This window comes from Mus caroli, unplaced genomic scaffold, assembly GCF_978045245.1.
Source record: "Mus caroli unplaced genomic scaffold, Mus_caroli_1 scaffold_9, whole genome shotgun sequence".
NCBI classification, from domain to species: domain Eukaryota; kingdom Metazoa; phylum Chordata; class Mammalia; order Rodentia; family Muridae; genus Mus; species Mus caroli.
Genome location: NW_028227264.1, coordinates 18,316,328 through 18,335,421, shown reverse-complemented (window position 1 = coordinate 18,335,421; position 19,094 = coordinate 18,316,328). Strand labels below are relative to the sequence as shown.

At 43.5% G+C, this 19,094-nt stretch overlaps 1 protein-coding gene across 4 annotated transcripts in view; it reads right to left on the bottom strand.

The window, feature by feature from the left end:
- The window catches only part of Ahi1 (Abelson helper integration site 1), a 132,887-nt gene that overhangs the window by 6,113 nt on the left and 107,680 nt on the right, over nt 1–19,094 (bottom strand). For 3 of the 4 annotated variants that reach the window (XM_021174724.3, XM_021174723.3, XM_029482514.2), the window contains one exon: nt 5,125–5,183. In XM_021174724.3, the coding sequence (XP_021030383.1) occupies nt 5,125–5,183 (59 nt within the window). Of the gene's footprint in view, nt 1–5,124; nt 5,184–7,134; nt 7,389–19,094 lie in introns of all 4 variants that reach the window. The other variant, XR_003837779.2, reaches the window with a different exon arrangement.

Here is a 19,094-nt window from a genome sequence, read left to right as displayed (position 1 = left end):
AAGGCGTGGATCTAGGGATGGGTTGGGATGGACACAGATGACAGGTGGGAGGGTCTGAGGAAACCACTGGACAGAGCTACATGTGGGATTATCCAGAGGAGTGGGAGACAGCTGCTCCATCCTAGCCACATCCTGTGAAGGGACACGAACTAAACAAACTCTGCCTGTTTCTGAAAAACATTTAGATGCATACGGAACACCTGAAAGTTTTATCAATACAGATGGCAAACATATTGTTACAGGATTTTTCCTAACGACAGAAAAAGGAAGAGGTTCCTAAGTGAGCCTTCACACAGCAACTACAGAAGGCAACAGAAAGTGCAATGGAAACAGCAGGACATACACTATGGTTTGTTGTAGCACAATGTTATATGTTAGGAAAATGAATACAGGAACATGAAAAGAGAGGACCCCAAGAAGTAAGGGCTGTTTTTTTACCTAGAGTATGTGTGGAAGCTGAGACCATCCTGAACAGAGCTGTAGAGGATGGAGGAAGGGTAGAGCGTGCACACACTGCACATGCGCACTCGGGGTCACGCTCTGGCTCTCACGGGAGCATCTGAACAGAGGGACTTTTAGGGAGGGTGAATACGTTCATATACTTCTAGCCAGACAGAACCATGCCAGTGGTTTAGAAGGAAAAGAGCCAAGAATCTGCTTGCCTGGGAGCACATACATACACACTCTCCATATGTGCCATAGTGAGAAGGCAGTCATGTGAAAGTCGGGAAGAGAGGTACATCATGGAGGACATGATGTACCCATGAAGCTTAGTAATGACAGGTTTCTAGTCAGTCTGCGGCCGACTCCCCAGAGGCACATGGTAGCAGGTGAGAACTGACTCCTTCAAGCTATCCTCTGAGCTCCACATGTATACCATGGCTCACAGCACTGCCCCCTCCCACAGTACAGGAATATATAGGGAAAAGGTAATAGACAGGTAAAACATTTAGACAGGTATTTATTTCACCAAAGAAATAATAAAAATATATATGGACTCAAACACACACACACACACACTTAGGGGTAAGGATATACAAATTTCAAACAGTGAGATACATCTTGAATTCTAATGACTGAAATTACAGTCTGACTATATCAAGTATTGGTGAGGAAACACAACCACCTTGCATACAGGTAAGCTGATAAATGTGAGATCGTACAGATACCCAAGAGAAGTGAAGACAAACGTCTATGCAATGACTTGTACACAAATACTGATATTTGCAGTGGCTCCAGACTAGACAATTCAAAGTGCTATTAACAGGTAATAAACAGACAAGTTGTGGAACTTGAAACTCTAGAAGGAGAGAGGTCATTGGGTGTCAAGGGATGGTACTTACAGAAAGGAAGAAACAGAAGGAAGATCTTTTTAAAAAGAAGGAGAATGTCTTTAATTATGGTAATGGCTCATGAAATCTACCCTTCCTAAAATCTGAAGTGTGTAAGATGTTATTTATTGTATATTAAGTTTATTTCACTAGACATGTTACAAATATACATGAATACACAAAACCAGACCTATAAAAATATGTGTATGTATATGTGTGTGTGTGTCTGTGTGTTAATGTGTGTGTTGGTGTGTATGCACTTATAGGTGCGTGTGAAGCCCAGAGGACAACCTAGGGTGCTAGGCTGGCTAGTTTCATATCAACTAGACACAAGCTAAAGTCATCTGGCTAGAGAGAACCTCAGTTAAGAAAATGCTTCCATAAGATGGAGCTATAGGCGAGCCAGCATGGCATTTTCTATTAGTGGTTGATGGGGGAGGACCCAGTCCATTGTGGTTGGTGCTATACCTGGGTCGGTGGTCCTGAATTCTATACAGAGTCAGGCTGAGCAAGCCATGGGGAGCAAGGCAGTAAGCAGCACTCCTCCATGGCCTCTGCAGGAGCTCCTGCTTCCAGGTTCCTGCCCTATTTGAGCTCCTGTTCTGACTTCCTCCTATGGTGAACAGTGATGTGGAAAGGTAAGCCAAATGGACCCTTTCCTCCCTAGTCTCTTTGGTCGGGTCCTGGTGTCATCACAGCCACAGTCACCCTGATAGGACAGGTGCCACACTCAGGAACGTCTTTGAGATGACCGTCTTTCATTGACCTGGTGCTCACCACTCATGCTAGACTGCCGGCCAGCAAGCCCCAAGAATTTTCTTTCTCCATCTCTCTAAGGTTGGGATTATAGCCACATGCTACCATGTCAAGCATTTTCCCCCTTGGGTTTTGGGGCTCAAGCTCATGCTTCTGAGATAAGTACTTATTTATTCACTGAGGTACCTCCAGCCCCAATTCTGACCCTTTCTCACTAGCCTTATCGCTACCATACTTTCTTTAGGAATGGCCAAATCAATTTTGAATAATTTTAATATTATCTTAACAAGTTTCTCTGGTTTCATCATTACCTACTACTGTGCACTCTTCTGTCAGATGTTAGACTGATACTGTTAACACTTGAGCTACTCCCTCTATTTGATGACACCCTTCCCCCTTACTAGAGGACTATAATGCTTACGACTTACCCTGGGCTCTTCATTCTCTCTCAACAGCTTTGTCTGTTCCATACACCCCAGCAGTTTCCGCACAGCGGCATAGGAGAGCAGGCATGCTCTTGTGCACACCCCTGCCTCGAGGCCTTTGCATTTCTCTCTCTCACACCACTCAATTCCCTTTTGCCTTCTACCCTTCTTTGCAAGATCATCTCTGACAATTCAACTTAAGCCACAATAGACCCACTATAGCGAGTGGATCATGTCTATAATTCCAGCTCTTAGGTGGATAAAACAGGAGGATTACCTATGAGTTCACGGCCAACCTAGACTATAGAACATGACAGTTGCAAATAAAAACACTAACAACACGAAACAACACCAAAATTCTGGAACAATTACAGCTATCTCTAGCTTCCGTCCATACTTGATTTTTCTCCACAGTGTAGCACACTCTGACACAGCTGTTTTACCCATGAGGAAATAACATGCCAGCTCTTTGAGACAAGGGCTCTCATGAGCTTACTGTTGCATCCCCAGTGCCTGGAGCATGAGGAGATGCTGGTGCCTGACGGACTGCTATGTAGAAAATGATCTGCATTGCATCTGTGTTCTTTGACACACTCAGCACACTCAAAGGCACGCACCATGCGTTGTTCTCAGTGCACATTAGTGCCTAGAACAGTCCTTCCTGCAGAAAACAACCACCAGCATTTTCTCCATTAGGCTGACTCTCCCCTGGAAAGACAGTTACAGCAGCCGGGTCAGAACCGAACTAAATTCTTGATATAGATGAATGCTTATTCTGGGTCATGTAAACCGCAAGGCACACACAGCAAGCTGTGCCTCCTGGTCTCACCTTCCAATCCTCAACGGCTCCAAACTCTCCAATCCTATATTCTTCAGGAATAACAACTCATTAGCGTGACTAGTGACTAGACTACCCCGTCCCCACCTACCACAAGTCTCCAATCCCACCACTAGTCTCTTCCCAATCCCCCTTGATATCTGAGTGGCTTTCCCCCCCATCCCTGGGTCCTGTATCCATGTAAATGCTCTGAATGTTCAGCTCTGAAGGCTCAGTGGAACCCCGCCCCGTTCCTGGAGGCCAGCCTGCTCTTCCCCTCTTGCGATGACCACCTGCCTCTCTTCATTTTGCATCTCATATGTAATTTGTATTATGAGTAATTAAAGTAAACAGCCTGGAAGAAAGTTATGAGAAACAACATGTTAGGAGAGGAAGGTGGGCTGCAAACTACATCCTTCAGGAGGGAGGGGAAAGATACTGTGACCTACGATGATGCTGTATTTTATTCCATACATTCAGTCAGTTTCTGAGTATCTAAAAAGAATCCAACAGCACAGCACGGCAGATTACCATGCCTTAGCTGTGCAGGTTTGTAAGACTGTCTGCATTTGTGAAGGAGAGTGTACCTTCTCCTTTTCTTCTTTTTTAAATCTATTTTGAAGCGGCTTCCCTACACATTGAGCTTCCTTGCCTTCTGAACAGTCTTTCTCCCTGCCAGTTGGCTGCTTGTCTGCTGTGCCTGCGGAACCCCACGCTGGCTTTCTTTCCTTTTTCCCACTGCTCTCCTTGAAGCTGCTGAGATCTCCAGTGTGACTGCTCTGGGGTTTCCTTTCAAACCCTAATGACATTGTCTTTGACTTCTGTTCAAATCCATTCTTAAATTATTTTATTAATGAGACCAAGGACCCCAAGGAGAGGCCCTGAGTTCTCCTGTATCATTTGGCAGTCACTAAGAGACCCTCCCATTCCAGTAACAATATCTTCCCATGGCAACTGTGGCAGTGACTATAGCTGAGAAAGGACAAGCAAGCCCAGTGGTGAGGGTCTGGAGACTGAGGTCTTAATTTAGGCAGTGACAGTGTGGCCCGAAAGCATCAGCACCCGGCTAACTAGAGCGGGGGTGGAAAGAATTATAACCTATCTCCAGATTATGAGTCCATGACTTTTAAAGTCTACTTAAAAATGATCCATCTCTCATCTGTGGAGTAAAATATTGTCTTGCAGCATATTGCATTGTTCGACCTGGTAATCCTCATCCTCTGAATAAGAAGGGGTAAATTACGCTTCAAACCTTGGGAGCATGTAGGTTATCTTAACCTGAACAACATACCAGAAGGAAGCCCAGCAGGGAAGGTCTGTGTGCACACTTGAGGGACACAGGAGGAGCTAGCACACGCCTGTGCTGTTCATGGATGCTGCATTTATGCTTTGCTGGTGACACCAAGCACATGCATTCTGCATTCTGGTGGGAACGTCTGGGGAACTGGCTGTTTTCCTGGAAAGCCTCAGAGGAGAGTTTCCTCATTTAGTGCCACCTCACCGTGCACTTGGACTCAGTCAATGTTATTTCAAAACACTACTCAGACAAGCACATGAAAGAAAACAGTGAGTCTGCTGATGCTCTGTGCTGATGCTCTGTGCTGATGCTCTATATATCATGATTTCTCTGGCTTCTAACACATTCCTAAAGTCCCACAAAAATCAGTAGTATGAAATTTAACTTGTGGTCTGGTCATTGTGTTATGAAAAAGGGATACAGATCATCGTTAAAAAACAGAGCAAAACAAACACTGCTATTATCATTGCAAATTATCCAAAAGGAGAAGCTACTTACTGCTCCACAGGCTGTGGGCCCAGTCTGGAATCCAGGGGTCTGCCCTTACTGAGCGACTGCTGTGAAGGAGGAGAGAAAACCAAACAGTAAGTCAAACAGGTGGGAGGACCACAGGGTCAGCACCCACAGAGTCCCTACCAGCTTGGAATGAAGACAGACACCAGTGTTTATACCTGTCTTGAGGTTGTAAGTCTATCCCAGTAACATACTCAGTCCTAGGGAAACCAGGAGCTGGCGTACCACAGGGTGTGCACCCTTCAGGTCAACTCTCAGAGACTGGCACAAACAAACAAACAAACAAACAAACCTCCCAAACAAACAAAACCATTAACAACAAGAACAAAAAATCCACAAAGAAACAAAGGGAGAGGTCGTGTGAGCTGAGGTTAACTCAGTGCTGTGGTCTGTTACTTGGGCCCCACATGTCTTCCCTCATTGCTTCCCTCTCTGGTCTCATCAGCCCATCCATGGTTTTTAAGTGAGGCTCAATGGAACTGAATGCAAGATTCTGAAGTTGAACACTGTAAACCTTTTACAAATTTGCTCAGTAAATCTTGCTTTATTAGTGGCACCCCTGGGACAAGGACTGAATCCGTCCTTGTGGAGGAGGGACCAACTTTGATTCCAAGTGATAGACGCTTCCTCTAGAGTTTGGAGCATCAGCTCCAACCCAAAGTTCAATGAGGAAGTGGGGTTTGCTGTGGCACAGAAATTTATAAATCCATCCAGTACTGCCATGAAACAGACTGAATCGAAGAAATTAGATGTTACAGAAAAGATTCATTAGACACTCAAAATAAGGCAATAAATTACTGAATAATATCCAAGTGAAAGATAGCTACAAAGTTATTTAAATTAAAGTCATTCAGAAGACAAAAAGAAAAACTAGATGAAAGAAAAGGACACAGCTTTTCTTTCAACCTTGCTTGAGAGCCACTGCGTTCCCATCTTCTCTCCACTGACGCTCACTTTGTCTCCACTTCTCCTTCATAATCACATTTCTGGAGACTGCGCCTCAGCAAGCTTTGTCAGCAAGTACCTGCGACAAGCAGTACTTATAAGGAGTTTTAAGACGACTGCTCGTCTTGACTATGGTCATGTGTTTACTATCAAGTGGCTTTAAAACAAACATTTGAGGTGAGAATTACAGACACACAAGGCAGGGGTGAAAGGTGGGTGCTGTAGCAAGTGACCCCAGCAATTGGTGTGCCTTTGCCAGTACAGTTGATAAGACGCAGTTAAAACACACTGAAAAAAAATACACACTCACAGTCAATTTCAATTCTAAGACTAGTTCAAATTGGTAAATCCCTAGCCTGTCCTCACCCCATAGCATAATAAGCAACAAAAAGGATCAAAGCCAAACTCAGAATTAATCCTCACAGAGCTTCCCCAGCTTCCAAACACACTGACAGAATTAAATGGGAGGTTTGAATTTTAACAATTCTTTACAAGGTTTAAGTATCAATTCTACCTCTTTGTCCAAGAAAGGCCAGCATTTTACCAAAAACCAACCAACCAAACAAACAAAAACAAAACAAAACAAAACAAAAACTTATATGCTTATAAAGCACGGTAAAACCACTGCAGACATGCTGCTCTAATCTGATTCCCATCATCTGCATCTATTCTGCAGTTGACCAGAGAAACAAGCAGTCGCCCCGTTAAGCCAGTGGTACCCTGCTTATAACAGAGGGGGATGCTAGGCTACCCTCAGATTTCTGTCTGTAGACATTAAATAGACTGAGGGAGGTAGTAATCAGAATGCAGTGTGTGCAGCAAGTCAAAACCACATTTAATAAAAGATAGAAAACAGATTAAATATTGTCCATGCCCCCGTGCTCTTATGCAACACCACTGGTATACCTCATTCTTTTCCCATGATACAAGGTGGCTTGGGCTATGTTCAAATGCTATAAACCTTCAGTCAGTAGATCTGTGATTGTCTTTACACTGATTCGTAAGAACTCTTACTTAGGACTCACACTTCACTCTAAAACCTTTACTCACTCATTCCTTGGTCTCAGCAGCAGCAGCCATATGGGAAGTGCTCATGGAGGCAGTAGGAAGGGGAAGAAGGAGTTGTCTCTGTCAGCTGTTTTATTTTATCTTAAACAAAAGCCCCCACGGCTGGACCGCAATCAGCCCACAAGTGCCCCCCACCATCAGCGAGGCCAAGGAGCAAGGCAGCCGGCCCTTCCTTCCCTCCTTTCCACACACACCTCTCAGTTGGTTTGTGACTTCGTTTCCTCTTCATGGCCACCCTTGATTTGGAGAGGAGGGATGGAGAGAGGAAGATGAGCAAAGCGAGGATGAGGAAGGGCAGGGCGAGCCTACAGATGCCTGCTTCCCACACCCTCACAGCCTCTGGGATGGTTGGCAGGTTAGGGTGCAATGAGGCTCACACAGGAAATGAATGATAAATAGAGTGATTATGTGGAGATTTATCAGGAAGAAAACGACTTGAAACAGCTTTGCAAAAAGAGGAATGGGCATGCAAACGACTCACCGGAATAGACATTGTAAGAACGTGAGGAATGGACGTAAAGTCAAACGCAATCAGTATACGCTGTAACCAGCACAGCAGCACCAGGTAAGCAGACTCGCGAGAGAGTGTAGCTTTATTTTACATGCTATTATCCGCCCACTGATACATTTACCCTCTCAAGTGGCTCATTTCTACTTTGTGTGATTTTTTTTTCTTTTAGAACATAGACATAAGAGAAGAAGGTTGCCAATGAGGGGTGGGTGGCTCTGTTCTTAATGTGTGTGGCCCACCTCTCTTGGCCTTTGTTAACTAGGACTGGGCTCAGCATGAACGCATAAGGTCCCACAGCACAGCACTACACTGATGTCTACAGATGAGGAAACGGAGGCCCAGAGTCACCAAGGACGCAGGAGCAGCTGCAGGGCTATGCCAAGTTTGCTAAAACTGACTTCACAGTCAAATAATTTTCACTATCATTTTGTTTGAAGTCTGAAGTGCCAACATGCATACGAAGAATCATTCTGAGTAAAAACTAGGTTTGCATGGCTCGGCACACCCTTGCCAATGGTATAGATCCCAGAGTTTTAAACTGTAGGTCACAGCCCTGTAACTAAATGTAGGAGATATATACATAAGATTGAAAAAAGGGAACAAGAAAAGGTTCTGTTGTGGAATGGCCAAAAATTAATTAAAAGTCAAATGGGAGCTGAGTCTGAGGTGAAACATGTATGTTAGCACACACGTGTACTACTTCCTGAGCCTTCCTGCGTCATAAACATGTCTGCAGTATCGTGCACCCTCTACCAAGCAGCCCTGGTGCTAAACCCCACAGCACACACATTCTGCACCGCTACACTGTTCACTGTTTCTGTCACACAGTGCCAGGAATGTCTGAACACAGCTCAGGTGTGAGGTGACCATGTTACAAATTGTGTTTTTATTATATACACACATTTTCTTTTTGCATTTAACAGAACCGTTTTCATTATGGAACAAAAGGGGCAAACAGCATGTTCTTTGTGTAAGTCGTTAGCATTTGACAAATCCCTTTGTGTCAATTGATACCATGTGACAAACTACTCTATCTTTGGGATTTGTATCAAAATGTTGGCTTTTAAAAGTTGCTGTTTGAGTTTCATAAAAAACCAAAAAGTTAACTGAAGCTGTTTTGGATTAGGAGAGATTTCCCAATCATGTCTCACATGGCTTTAATGGTTGTGCTATGTGTATGAAGCATTTATGCAAAGGGCTGATGGGGACATACTCCAACAGAGTGAGACCTGCCCACTCCCCTCTGACTGTCCAACCAGCACCCTCTTACATGCAAAATCAGAATGTCTACAAAGCACACAGGAGCCAAGTCTGAAGCCAACCTCACTCCATACAAAAGGTCCCAAGGACAGGGAACTCTATCGGGCCAGCGATAGATAGGATCTCATACCCACTTTCCTAGTCTTTTCTCTTAAACAAATAACTCAGGGGGATCTTTAAGATTCTCCTTCCATCTACAGACTTGAACAAGAAGTTGTGAGCCACAACAGAGGCAAGGGAGGCGACCTGGGATCTCTTGTCTCACAGTTATTTACACACATCTGGCCTTTGTTTCCTGGCTTGCTACATCCTGTAAGATGGCCACGGGCATCTAGCTATTCTTCTCCTCTCCATTTTTTGGCCAAACTGTAAATAAATTAACTTTCCTTTACCAATGTCCGCGTCCTAGCTCCTCTGGGATAGAGGGGAACAGGTAGTGGGTTTATGGTCCTAAGTACTCTACAACCCTTTCCAGTCTCATCAGAGATTCCAGAGTGAGCTTTGGTTGGTGGTATTTATTACAGTTAGGATACAGCATGCGTCCCGTTGGAGAATTAATATGGTGATTGATGCAGAATTTAAGGGCATTACTGTGATCAGTGTGGCAGAGCCTTGGTCGAGGACAGCCACCTGGGTCACTCCCTGGAAGAGTGCACCCTATTTCTAGTCCCTTCCTCATTCCTTCTTTGCTCCCTGCTAGGAGATGAGCAGCTCTGATCCATCATGCCTTCTCTGTAAGAATGCCCTACTGTACCACAGGCCCCAAAACACTGGAACCTGCAGATCGCTGGCTAAAACCCAGGAACTGTGAGCCAGGATAAATTCTTCGTCTTTTAAAATACTTTCAGGAATTCTGACAACAGAATCTAGTTCACCCCGAGGTCAGAGGTATGCATCTATGACCAAAGGCTAAGTACAGGGTCTAGTACTCAGGCACCTCTCACCTCTACATTAGAACGACATTGCTTTTATCTTTTCTTACTTTTGTCCTGGTGTCGTTGCTGGGGATCAGACTCAGGGCTGAGCAAATGCTTTCACAAGGAGCTACTCCCCAGACAGAGAATGAGCTTCTGAAATAGCAATTTAATCACATCACCTCTCCGCTGGCTCACACACTCTGAAGGCTCCTACCACCCTTGTATGAAGGCTTCTGAGATTCTGCTCATTTATTTGTCTTTCCTCCTTTCTTTCTCCCTCCTACCATGATGCTGTGCTGGGCCACGTTAGGGCCTCCACAGGCTGGTTCTCCTGTCTCAAAGGCATTCCCCAGTGATAACTTCTGGTTTTCTTTCTTTCTTTCTTTCTTTCTTTCTTTCTTTCTTTCTTTCTTTCTTTCTTTCTTTCTTTCAGCTCTTGATTCTTTTTTTTTTAATATTTTTTATTACGTATTTTCCTCAATTACATTTCCAATGCTATCCCAAAAGTCCCCCATACCCCCCCCCCACACTTCCCTACCCACCCATGCCCATTTTTTGACCCTGGCGTTCCCCTGTACTGGAAATATAAAGTTTGCGTGTCCAATGGGCCTCTCTTTCCAGTGATGGCCGACTAGGCCATCTTTTGATACATATGCAGCTAAACTTCTGGTTTTTACAAACAACCCTACAGCTTCCTGTCCCTATCTTTTTTGCTTTTGTTTAATTTTGTGACTTTATGACTAATGCCACTTCCATTCTCTAGGCTATAATGCAGTGACTATTGCTCATTTATTGGTTATCACCAGACTCCACTCTCCTGCACTGTCTGAGAAAACAACAGGCTTTCTTAACAGTGTTAAACAAGTGAGAAGATGCCAAAGCAGGTCCTCGGGTAGGGCCTGCGGACCAGGAGAATAAAAGCAGAAAGTAATCAAAGAGTTTTCTACACAGGAAATGCTGATCTCCCAAAATCACAGCTGAAAGGGTAAGCTTACAGAACTACAGAGAGCCGGAATGAAGACTTGAGAGATGTGTGTTTGCTTGCAGAGAGCAGGAGCCAGAGTCAACTCGGAGGCCTAGAGTGGCAGCCTGAGACATGTGTTGTTGTTTTCTTTGATGAGGTGTTAGGGAATGTGGCAGTGAGTCAAGGGGAGCCAACGACAAGACACTGTGCCCCACTGAGGCAGGCCACCAGAGCCTGACACTCCACAACAATGAATAAACACAGAGCACAAGTGACTAAAATGGACAAGTGCTTTACTCCAGGGCTGGAAACTGGTGAGACAATCCACGGACTCCAAGTGCAATTTATGCTCAGTAATGGTGCTTGTGTGAGCTGACTTCCTGGGGACTAAGTGACTTGGCTTGGGAAGCACAGAGATGGATTGTAGGCAAGCCAGACAGTAGAAACACCAAAGTAACCCTCCATTTAAAAAACGTGTATCAGTGACTTGTGTGTGCCAGTGTGCACGCAGCTGTGAGGGTGTGTATTACAGAGAGTGGGTGTGGAGATCAGAGAAAGCTGCAGGAATTGGCTCCCTGCCTTGACTCTGTGGACCCCGGAGACTGAGCTAAGGTAGCCAGGCTTGGCAGAAACTGCCTTTATCAGCAGAGCCATCTTGTCCCCCCACTCATCCCCCTCCCCTTTTCAATTCCTGAAAACAGAAGAGTGACTCCGTCTTCTTCCTCTTTTGAGCATGAGCTATTTCCTAATCTCCCATTATGAGGGAACAATTCTTTCCAAACCAGGCCACACAGACTATAAGGAAATTCTCTGCATTAAGATATGAAGCATGTAGGTGGTGGCTACTCAGATCCACCTACCACAATAGGGAAACAACACGGTAAACAGAGAAGGCTCACTCAGTGCCAAGTTTAAGGCAGTGTCTTGTTCCTATATGTCTAGAAAATTTTTATTTCATGATTCATTTGGATAAAAAAGACCCTTAAGAAAAGGCTCAGTCCCCTTTACATTTCATAAAAACCAAAACTACTCAAAACTGTTAAAATCGACTATCACTGTAACCGCTAAGTAATAACCAGGACGTGAGCACGTAGTTAATTTTCTATGGCTTGTGCCCAAATTAACATCAATTCCTCAAGCACAGGAAGCAAGCAGCAGTCAACAGGGTTAAGAGGTCTGCTGGCTTATGGGGTAGAGGGTTGGCTGGGTCTAGGCCAGATACCAAAGTTCCCCCTTCATAAAGTTTAAACAACAACAACAACCAGCCCCCAGCCCCCGACAATGCACACCATTTCCCTAGGAGAATGCATTATTGTCTGGAAATGCCTACAGAGTTGCGGATGAGTATCTTTTAAGTAGAAAGGCTGTCAGATGAGCACACAGTAGTCAGGTGCCAGAGAGCTTCCAAGGAAGGGCCATGCTGCTTGTGAAGACAATGAGGACATAACCATGCCTGCCACTCTCTAAGGACATTTCTGACAGATGGACCGGTGGGGAGTTCTTGAAATCTTATCTTTCCACTTGAGACCTCTGACAGGGTTTCAAAGAATTGTTACTGATGTTTAGATCGCCTCTGAAGACATCACTGTGACGATTATACTGTGCTACTCTGCCCTGTCAGAGTCCCGGGCCCTGGGCACCCCAGATGGCAGCAGAGAAAGAGTGGGATATCAGTTTCTATACTGCGGTATAGTCATTGGGATATGTGCTCTAAACATACTTTGTGTGTCCCACTTTAATAAAAAAGACTTTTCATTGGGAATCTATATTATGCTATCAATTGAGCTTCTAATGGAAGTTCAGCACAATGAAATGGAACAGGATAAATGCCAAGTTCAGGCTCAAATTAGGAGTTGCTGAAAGGGAAAACAAATATAAATGGAATTAATGGAATTAAGAAACACATGAGAGGGTGTTTTCTAGGACTACTTTTGGGGTCAAACAACTCAGGAACTGTCTCATAGACTCTTTATCCCAGAGCTCCTGGCAACTGTCTTGACCCTACCCTGGGTTGCATAATCTGAAAACAGGCCTCAGTACACATGGCCTCATCCTGTAGAGGCCAGAGGATCCTGGATCGATCAGAGAGAAAGGAGGACTGAGGTAAACAAGCCGACTCATGTGGGGGCACAGGTGCAGAAGGAGAAGCAGCAGCAAACCAGCCTATTACAGGAGAGAAAGTAATCTGTAAATCTGTAGACCCGCCTCCCTCTCTGCAGGCTGTGTGCTCCTGTGTCCATGTGGAGGATGGAGCCTGGAGGCACTGGTCTACTCTGTCTGCTTCTGCTGTCCACCACTGGGGCTCCGTGTATTTGCTCTATGGCAGTGCTGTTCATAGACTAGCAGTACGGAATGAGTATGCTTTTGTTACAGTAGTTGTTTAAGTCATAGAAGCGTGAAGGAAAACCCAGTCCTGGAAGCGCTGTACTTCCTCATGCAGCTCAGGAACTACATAGTTTATGTTTTAAACCATAAGGTAAAACTTCAGCCCAGGTTTATGAATTTCCTATTGTACTTCTAGTTAGTTCTTTCATGATAAAAGATAAAATATTCCTGAGACTTTGGGGTAAATTCTATAGAGAGACACCATTACCTTCTCTCAGAATTACTAAAGCAAAAGCAAAATGGGATTATCCTTTAGCAAGAGAAAGGAGGCAATAATTATAACTGTATTGTCAATAATTACTGTTCCAGAATTCTATGTATTTGGATATCATATCAAAAATTATTACTGCAAAAATATCTTTGTTGGGTACTTGACATAAAAATAAAATATTATAAAAAATAAAAATAATAAAATATTATTCTTATGTTTTAAGAATAATAATTCAAATTTACTGTTATAGGACCAAAACATTTTTTTGCTATATAAAGTGATTTTTGAAAATAATGTCATATAGCACAATTATCTCTTGAGACTAAGAGATACAAATAAAAATTGAAAGCATCATGGTTTTTATGTACCTATTGTTTTTATGAGAAGCTGATAGAATTTCTATCAGCTGATTGATAGAATTGTGTGTGTGTGTTTGTATGTGCACATTTGTGTATGTGCAATGTGTCTCTGTGTGTGTTGTGTGTGTGTGTGTGTGTGTAGAGTAACTACCATGGAATTATCTGATGCATTGTGGTTCTCTGTTCTTACTTTGGACTATACAAAACAACAACAACATATGTCACTGGATATAAGATATACCTTATTATATATAACATATAATATCTATACAATACAGACTCTGCACTCTGGTTTAGAAACTGCCATTTTTAATTAAGCCAGGTTGCTCTTACTGACTCTACAAGCCAGGAAAACACTGAAACTGTGTCCACATTTCTTTTACAGGAAGATAAGCTACCACGTGTACTTTAGAATTATTTTGGAATAGCAAGACTAATGATTATTATGTGTCTCATCCAAAGCATCAGAGACTGCGCTGTACCTTCAGATGTGCTCCAGTATTTCTGTATGTAAGTTTCACTAACTTTGGCAGCTATAACAAAAGCCATGTGTACTGTCAGTGCTGAACCACTTAGAGGAGATAAATGGTCCTTTTCAAATTTGAGTACTGCTTTTTAAAATTTAAAAGAGAAAGAAAGCCGACCACTGACAGAAATCAACACAGCACAGCACAGCACAGCACAGCACAGCACAGCACAGCGCAGCGCAGCGCAGCGCAGCGCAGCGCAGCACAGCACAGCGCAGCACAGCGCAGCGCAGCGCAGCGCAGCATTTTATGAACTAAGAATATTCTGGGAATTTTAGGAATTCTAAGGGTCTAAAATTTTTCTGTATTAATAAAAAAAATGTCCAAGACTTACTAGTTAAAGAAAAACAACACTAAGTATAATTCACTAAGATAAATCAACATGAATGAAGTCATGAGAACACTTTAGGAGACGACGAAAATTTTAGAATCAACAGGATTACAGGTGTACAAGACTTATTTTTAATCCTGCATTATTTTATAAGAATAGGGACATATTACTTTTATCGTGTAACTAATTAAAAGTGTCTAAAGGACAAGTGAAAAGTAAGAGCAAGCTGTCAGAATCATTTTTTCAAAGCTTCCAAGTTTCTTTCCTCCCGGAGAGCACCTGCCTTCTCTCTGTGTTGGATGCAGACTGGCAGGACGTTTTGTACTACGTCCTGATGAGCCTGGGGGAGAGTGCCCATCTCCACATTGGCAACAAGTGCTGCTGCCGGCCACTGCCATCCACTGCCATCTCCATATGCTGCTGGGAAGACGGGACAGGGTGGGGGTGGGGTCTAGCAAGCTGCCAGCACAGGAAGGCACATGAGTGCTTTTTATTCTATAGTTTCAACAGAAGTTATAATTGAAAAGAGGAAAGCTTTTGAGGTTTCTTTCCCCCTTTCCTTAAAAGTATAGAGAATAAGGCTGAGTGTGCTGGTGCATGGCTGTGGTCCCAGCCACCGAGGGTGAGCAGGGATAATCCTTCACCCAGCAGCAGCTCATGGCCAGTCTGGGCAATATAGCGGGGCCACCGTCTCAAAAGCAGAAACAAACTCCAAACTAAAATATACAGAATACACTTCATGCAAGCTCCATGTGAAGAAGGCACAGTGAAACAAACATTAAACAGGGATGTAAAACCAAACAAAAACACAGTGATACTAAAGGTGGCTGTGGAGGTGACCGTGTGGGAGAGCAGAGAAGGTGGCTGGAGACAGTGGGCCACACCTCTAATTGGCAGTGCCCTCCCTCTACATGCATGCTTTCCAATGTTACCAGTGTGCTTTGTTCATGTGCACACTGAAGCAGCCAAGCAAGAGTAGCAGCCTCACTCTTGGCTCCAGTGCCACAGTGCTAGGAATGCAGACCTCCCACAAACCCTAGTCACTGCTCATGTTCTTTAAAAGGCTTATCTTATATATGATAATGAGAAAAGGCTTGCATATGAAATGAAGTCTTGGATGCATTTTATGTTGTGTTTATAACACTGAATCTTGATAAAAATCAAACCTTATGCATTTTGATAAAGGACTAATTAAGATATACAACTAACCAAGTGTATTAGAAGCTCTGTTCTTCATTTCTCAAGGTTGATCAGCCTCCTGATTCAGAGCATTTAAGGCATTTCAGTGTCTGGGGCAACATCATGTTTATCAGCACAGTTCATTTCACACATGCTCTCTCCAGGAATCATCGTAGTGTCTAATGCACATGCAACAAATTCCTCAGAGGGTGTGTGTGTGTGTGTGTATGTGTATACACATACACACACATATATACACAGGTATATATGTATATATACACACATATATGTACATATAATTTATGATATATTATATTATATGTATATATATGCACATGTATATGTATATATATGTGCATATATATACATACATACATAAACACATACACACATACATAATTTTTTTAAAAACTGGAGATTGAACTAGTTAGTGTCTTATATAGCTAGGCAAGTACTCTACCACTGAATTACACCCCTGATCCCTTGTAGGGCTATAGTCTACACATGGATTCATATATGACTGATCACCTTAACTTTACAGTCTGATCTTTACTCCCGTCTCTAAGGGGATATCCTAGTTCCTGTCCCAAATGGATCCTTATACCATGCATCACTTACTCTATGTGCCAGTGTTGTTGGTCATCTTTGCTTCTGCAGGGATTCAATTCAAGGCTCTGTGCATGCTAGGCAAGTATTCTACAACTGAAAGCTACATGCTCAGCCTGATTATTTTCATTTTAAAATTTTAATTTGCATACTGCATGTTTCCTTGGGCTATATTAAGATTAGGGTTTGGATGTTAGCGAGATGAGCCTGGCACAGATTTTGGGCTAAGGTGACCATGTATGACTGTCTCCTGGGAGGTGAATGTGAAGGTACATCTGCAGCAGGATCAAACCTGGAACATCAACTACAGTCTAAGATAGTACCATGATGCACCGAGTCCATCTAAGGAGCAGGGGTACAGGCAGTGAGAGTTTTCCTAAGTGGTCCCTGAGGAACACAGGCACATCAGGAAGAGGACAGACAAGGCCAGTTTTACAGGCGTTATAGATAATGCCTAGCATCTGACTGACATAGAATAGATGGAGAAGGATGCACTGAGTTGGGAGTTCCATGGTCTTAGTTTCAATGATCAGTATGGTGGCAAGTTGGGGACACCAGTAAGGCGTCATCTTTCATTGCAGTTCATACTAGACCAAAAGCCTCACTATGCCTCATCCTAACAGATTTTCACTGCATTAATTTATCTAGGGAATTTGTATGGAACTTTGGTGAGTTGATGATGCATATCTTTTCAGATTTCCCATGCAGAGTCTCTAAGCCTCACTATGGTGTTCTTGGAGGTAATGAGGTGATGAGGATAGAGCCTTAGAAATGGGGTTTGTAACAGGGCGTGGTGGCACACTCCTTTAATCCCAGCAGAGGCAGGCGGATTTCTGAGTTCGAGGCCAGCCTGGTCTACAAAGTGAGTTCCAGGACAGCCAGAGCTACACAGAGAAACCCTGTCTCGAAAACCAACCAACCAAACAAACAAAAAAGAAATGGGATTTGCACTTTTCAAAACAGGCACAGACAGATTCTTCTGTCTCCTCTGCCCCATGCAGTTGCAATGGGGCTACAAACAGAAAGTCAGCCTTCAACAGAAAACACCACATCTAACCAGCACCTTGACCTTGAGCTTTTCATACTGTAAGACTTATTTGTTATTTAAGCCATTATGAGCTACTGCATATTTGTTATAACAGCCCCAAACTAAGACAAGCATTTGTCCAATGATGAATAGCAAAATGGTTATCTTCCTGAGGCCTTGTGGGGAACCTGGCTTTCCAAGTCTGCCAGCTCCTCTTGTTTTCTCCCAGCTGGTGAACCATGCAGGAAAGCTCTCACTCTTTATTTATAGACTTTGACTTTAGTTTCTTCCCCTTCCATTTAAAAGGGATGCTGCTCTAAGCTTGAGTGTTGGCATATTTTGTTAGTCAGATCTCCCTTGTATTGCAGAAGGATAAGTGATGAGCTCTAACTACTGTTGAGAAGCCAGGAGCATCATGCCCCTTCCTTAGAGCTGGTGTATGTAACAACAAAACCTGCAGACATTGTCAAATGGGAGATAAAATTACTATCAGCTGAGAAGCCCTGGCCTATGCCAGCACTCAGCTATCAGCTTGTTTCTCTATATTCTAATAACCCTTCTGCATCTTTCATAATCTATCATGTCCTGGATTTGCTTCCACAGCTTCTCAGTCTGTGTCTATTCAATACTTGAAAAATAACCTGATAGCTGGTTTCCCTCCAGCAACTGCTCCCTCCAGTCACTGTTCCCTCCAGTCTGAAATGATACTCTGAGAGTCACTGCTCCCTCTAGTCTGAAGTGACACTCTGAGAGTGGCTTACTCTTGATTGCTACTTTGATCCCAGTGCAACCCTATCAGAGTCCTCCCAACTACCAAATGCTCAGGAGTACCAATGACTCCAACTGTTTGGCTGGCAGATGTGTACCACCCTCAACCTATAGCCCGCATGTCCATGGACAGCTATGAGGATGCTCTAATACAGGACTGTATGCTTACTTAAATAAAATATTAGAGGTTTTGTGTGTTTGTGATTTTGTTTCCTTTTTGTAACCTGACTGCATGGTTTTCAGCAGGAACTTTGTACACAGCAAGGTAGTGTCACAATGTCAAACACTTGGACGTGCCTAGATATGTTCTTTGCTTCACCCTTAGCTGTGGGCATGTCCTTTGTCTGGTGTTTCCAGTCTTTGACTCCCTTAGTATTAGTGTCAGCTGGCTTCTGCCTTTGCCTTCTCTTGCGTCTTCCCAGGCCTTACTCGAGCCACAGCCCTGAGCACAGACTGCGCTTTCCCTGACTATCCAATTCCTCTTCATGGAGATGTGCTTTTCTCTTCAACGCAGTTCTGCACTTCTGGATGCTTGTGAGTATTTCTACCTGGGAACACTGACGATGTCAGCAGCAAATTCAAACTGAGCTAATGAGCTCTAACTGCCCACTCTGCCTCTCTTCTATGTTCCCAGATCGTCCTAGCTCATTCATTTTGTAGTTCTTGTCCCCTGCTCACTTACATAGTAACCCAGCGACCTCAGCATTATCCTAGGTTCTAATGTCACCAATTCACTGGATCAGCAAACTGAATTAAAGGCCTGGCTTATCTTCCACCCCTCTAGTTCAGTCTTATGTATTTCATTTCCATGCATCCCTCTGTCTTTGCCTCTACTTACCCCCTGTGCTAGCACTATAATTATCTTTTTAACATGGGCATCCTTTCATATCATTTTCC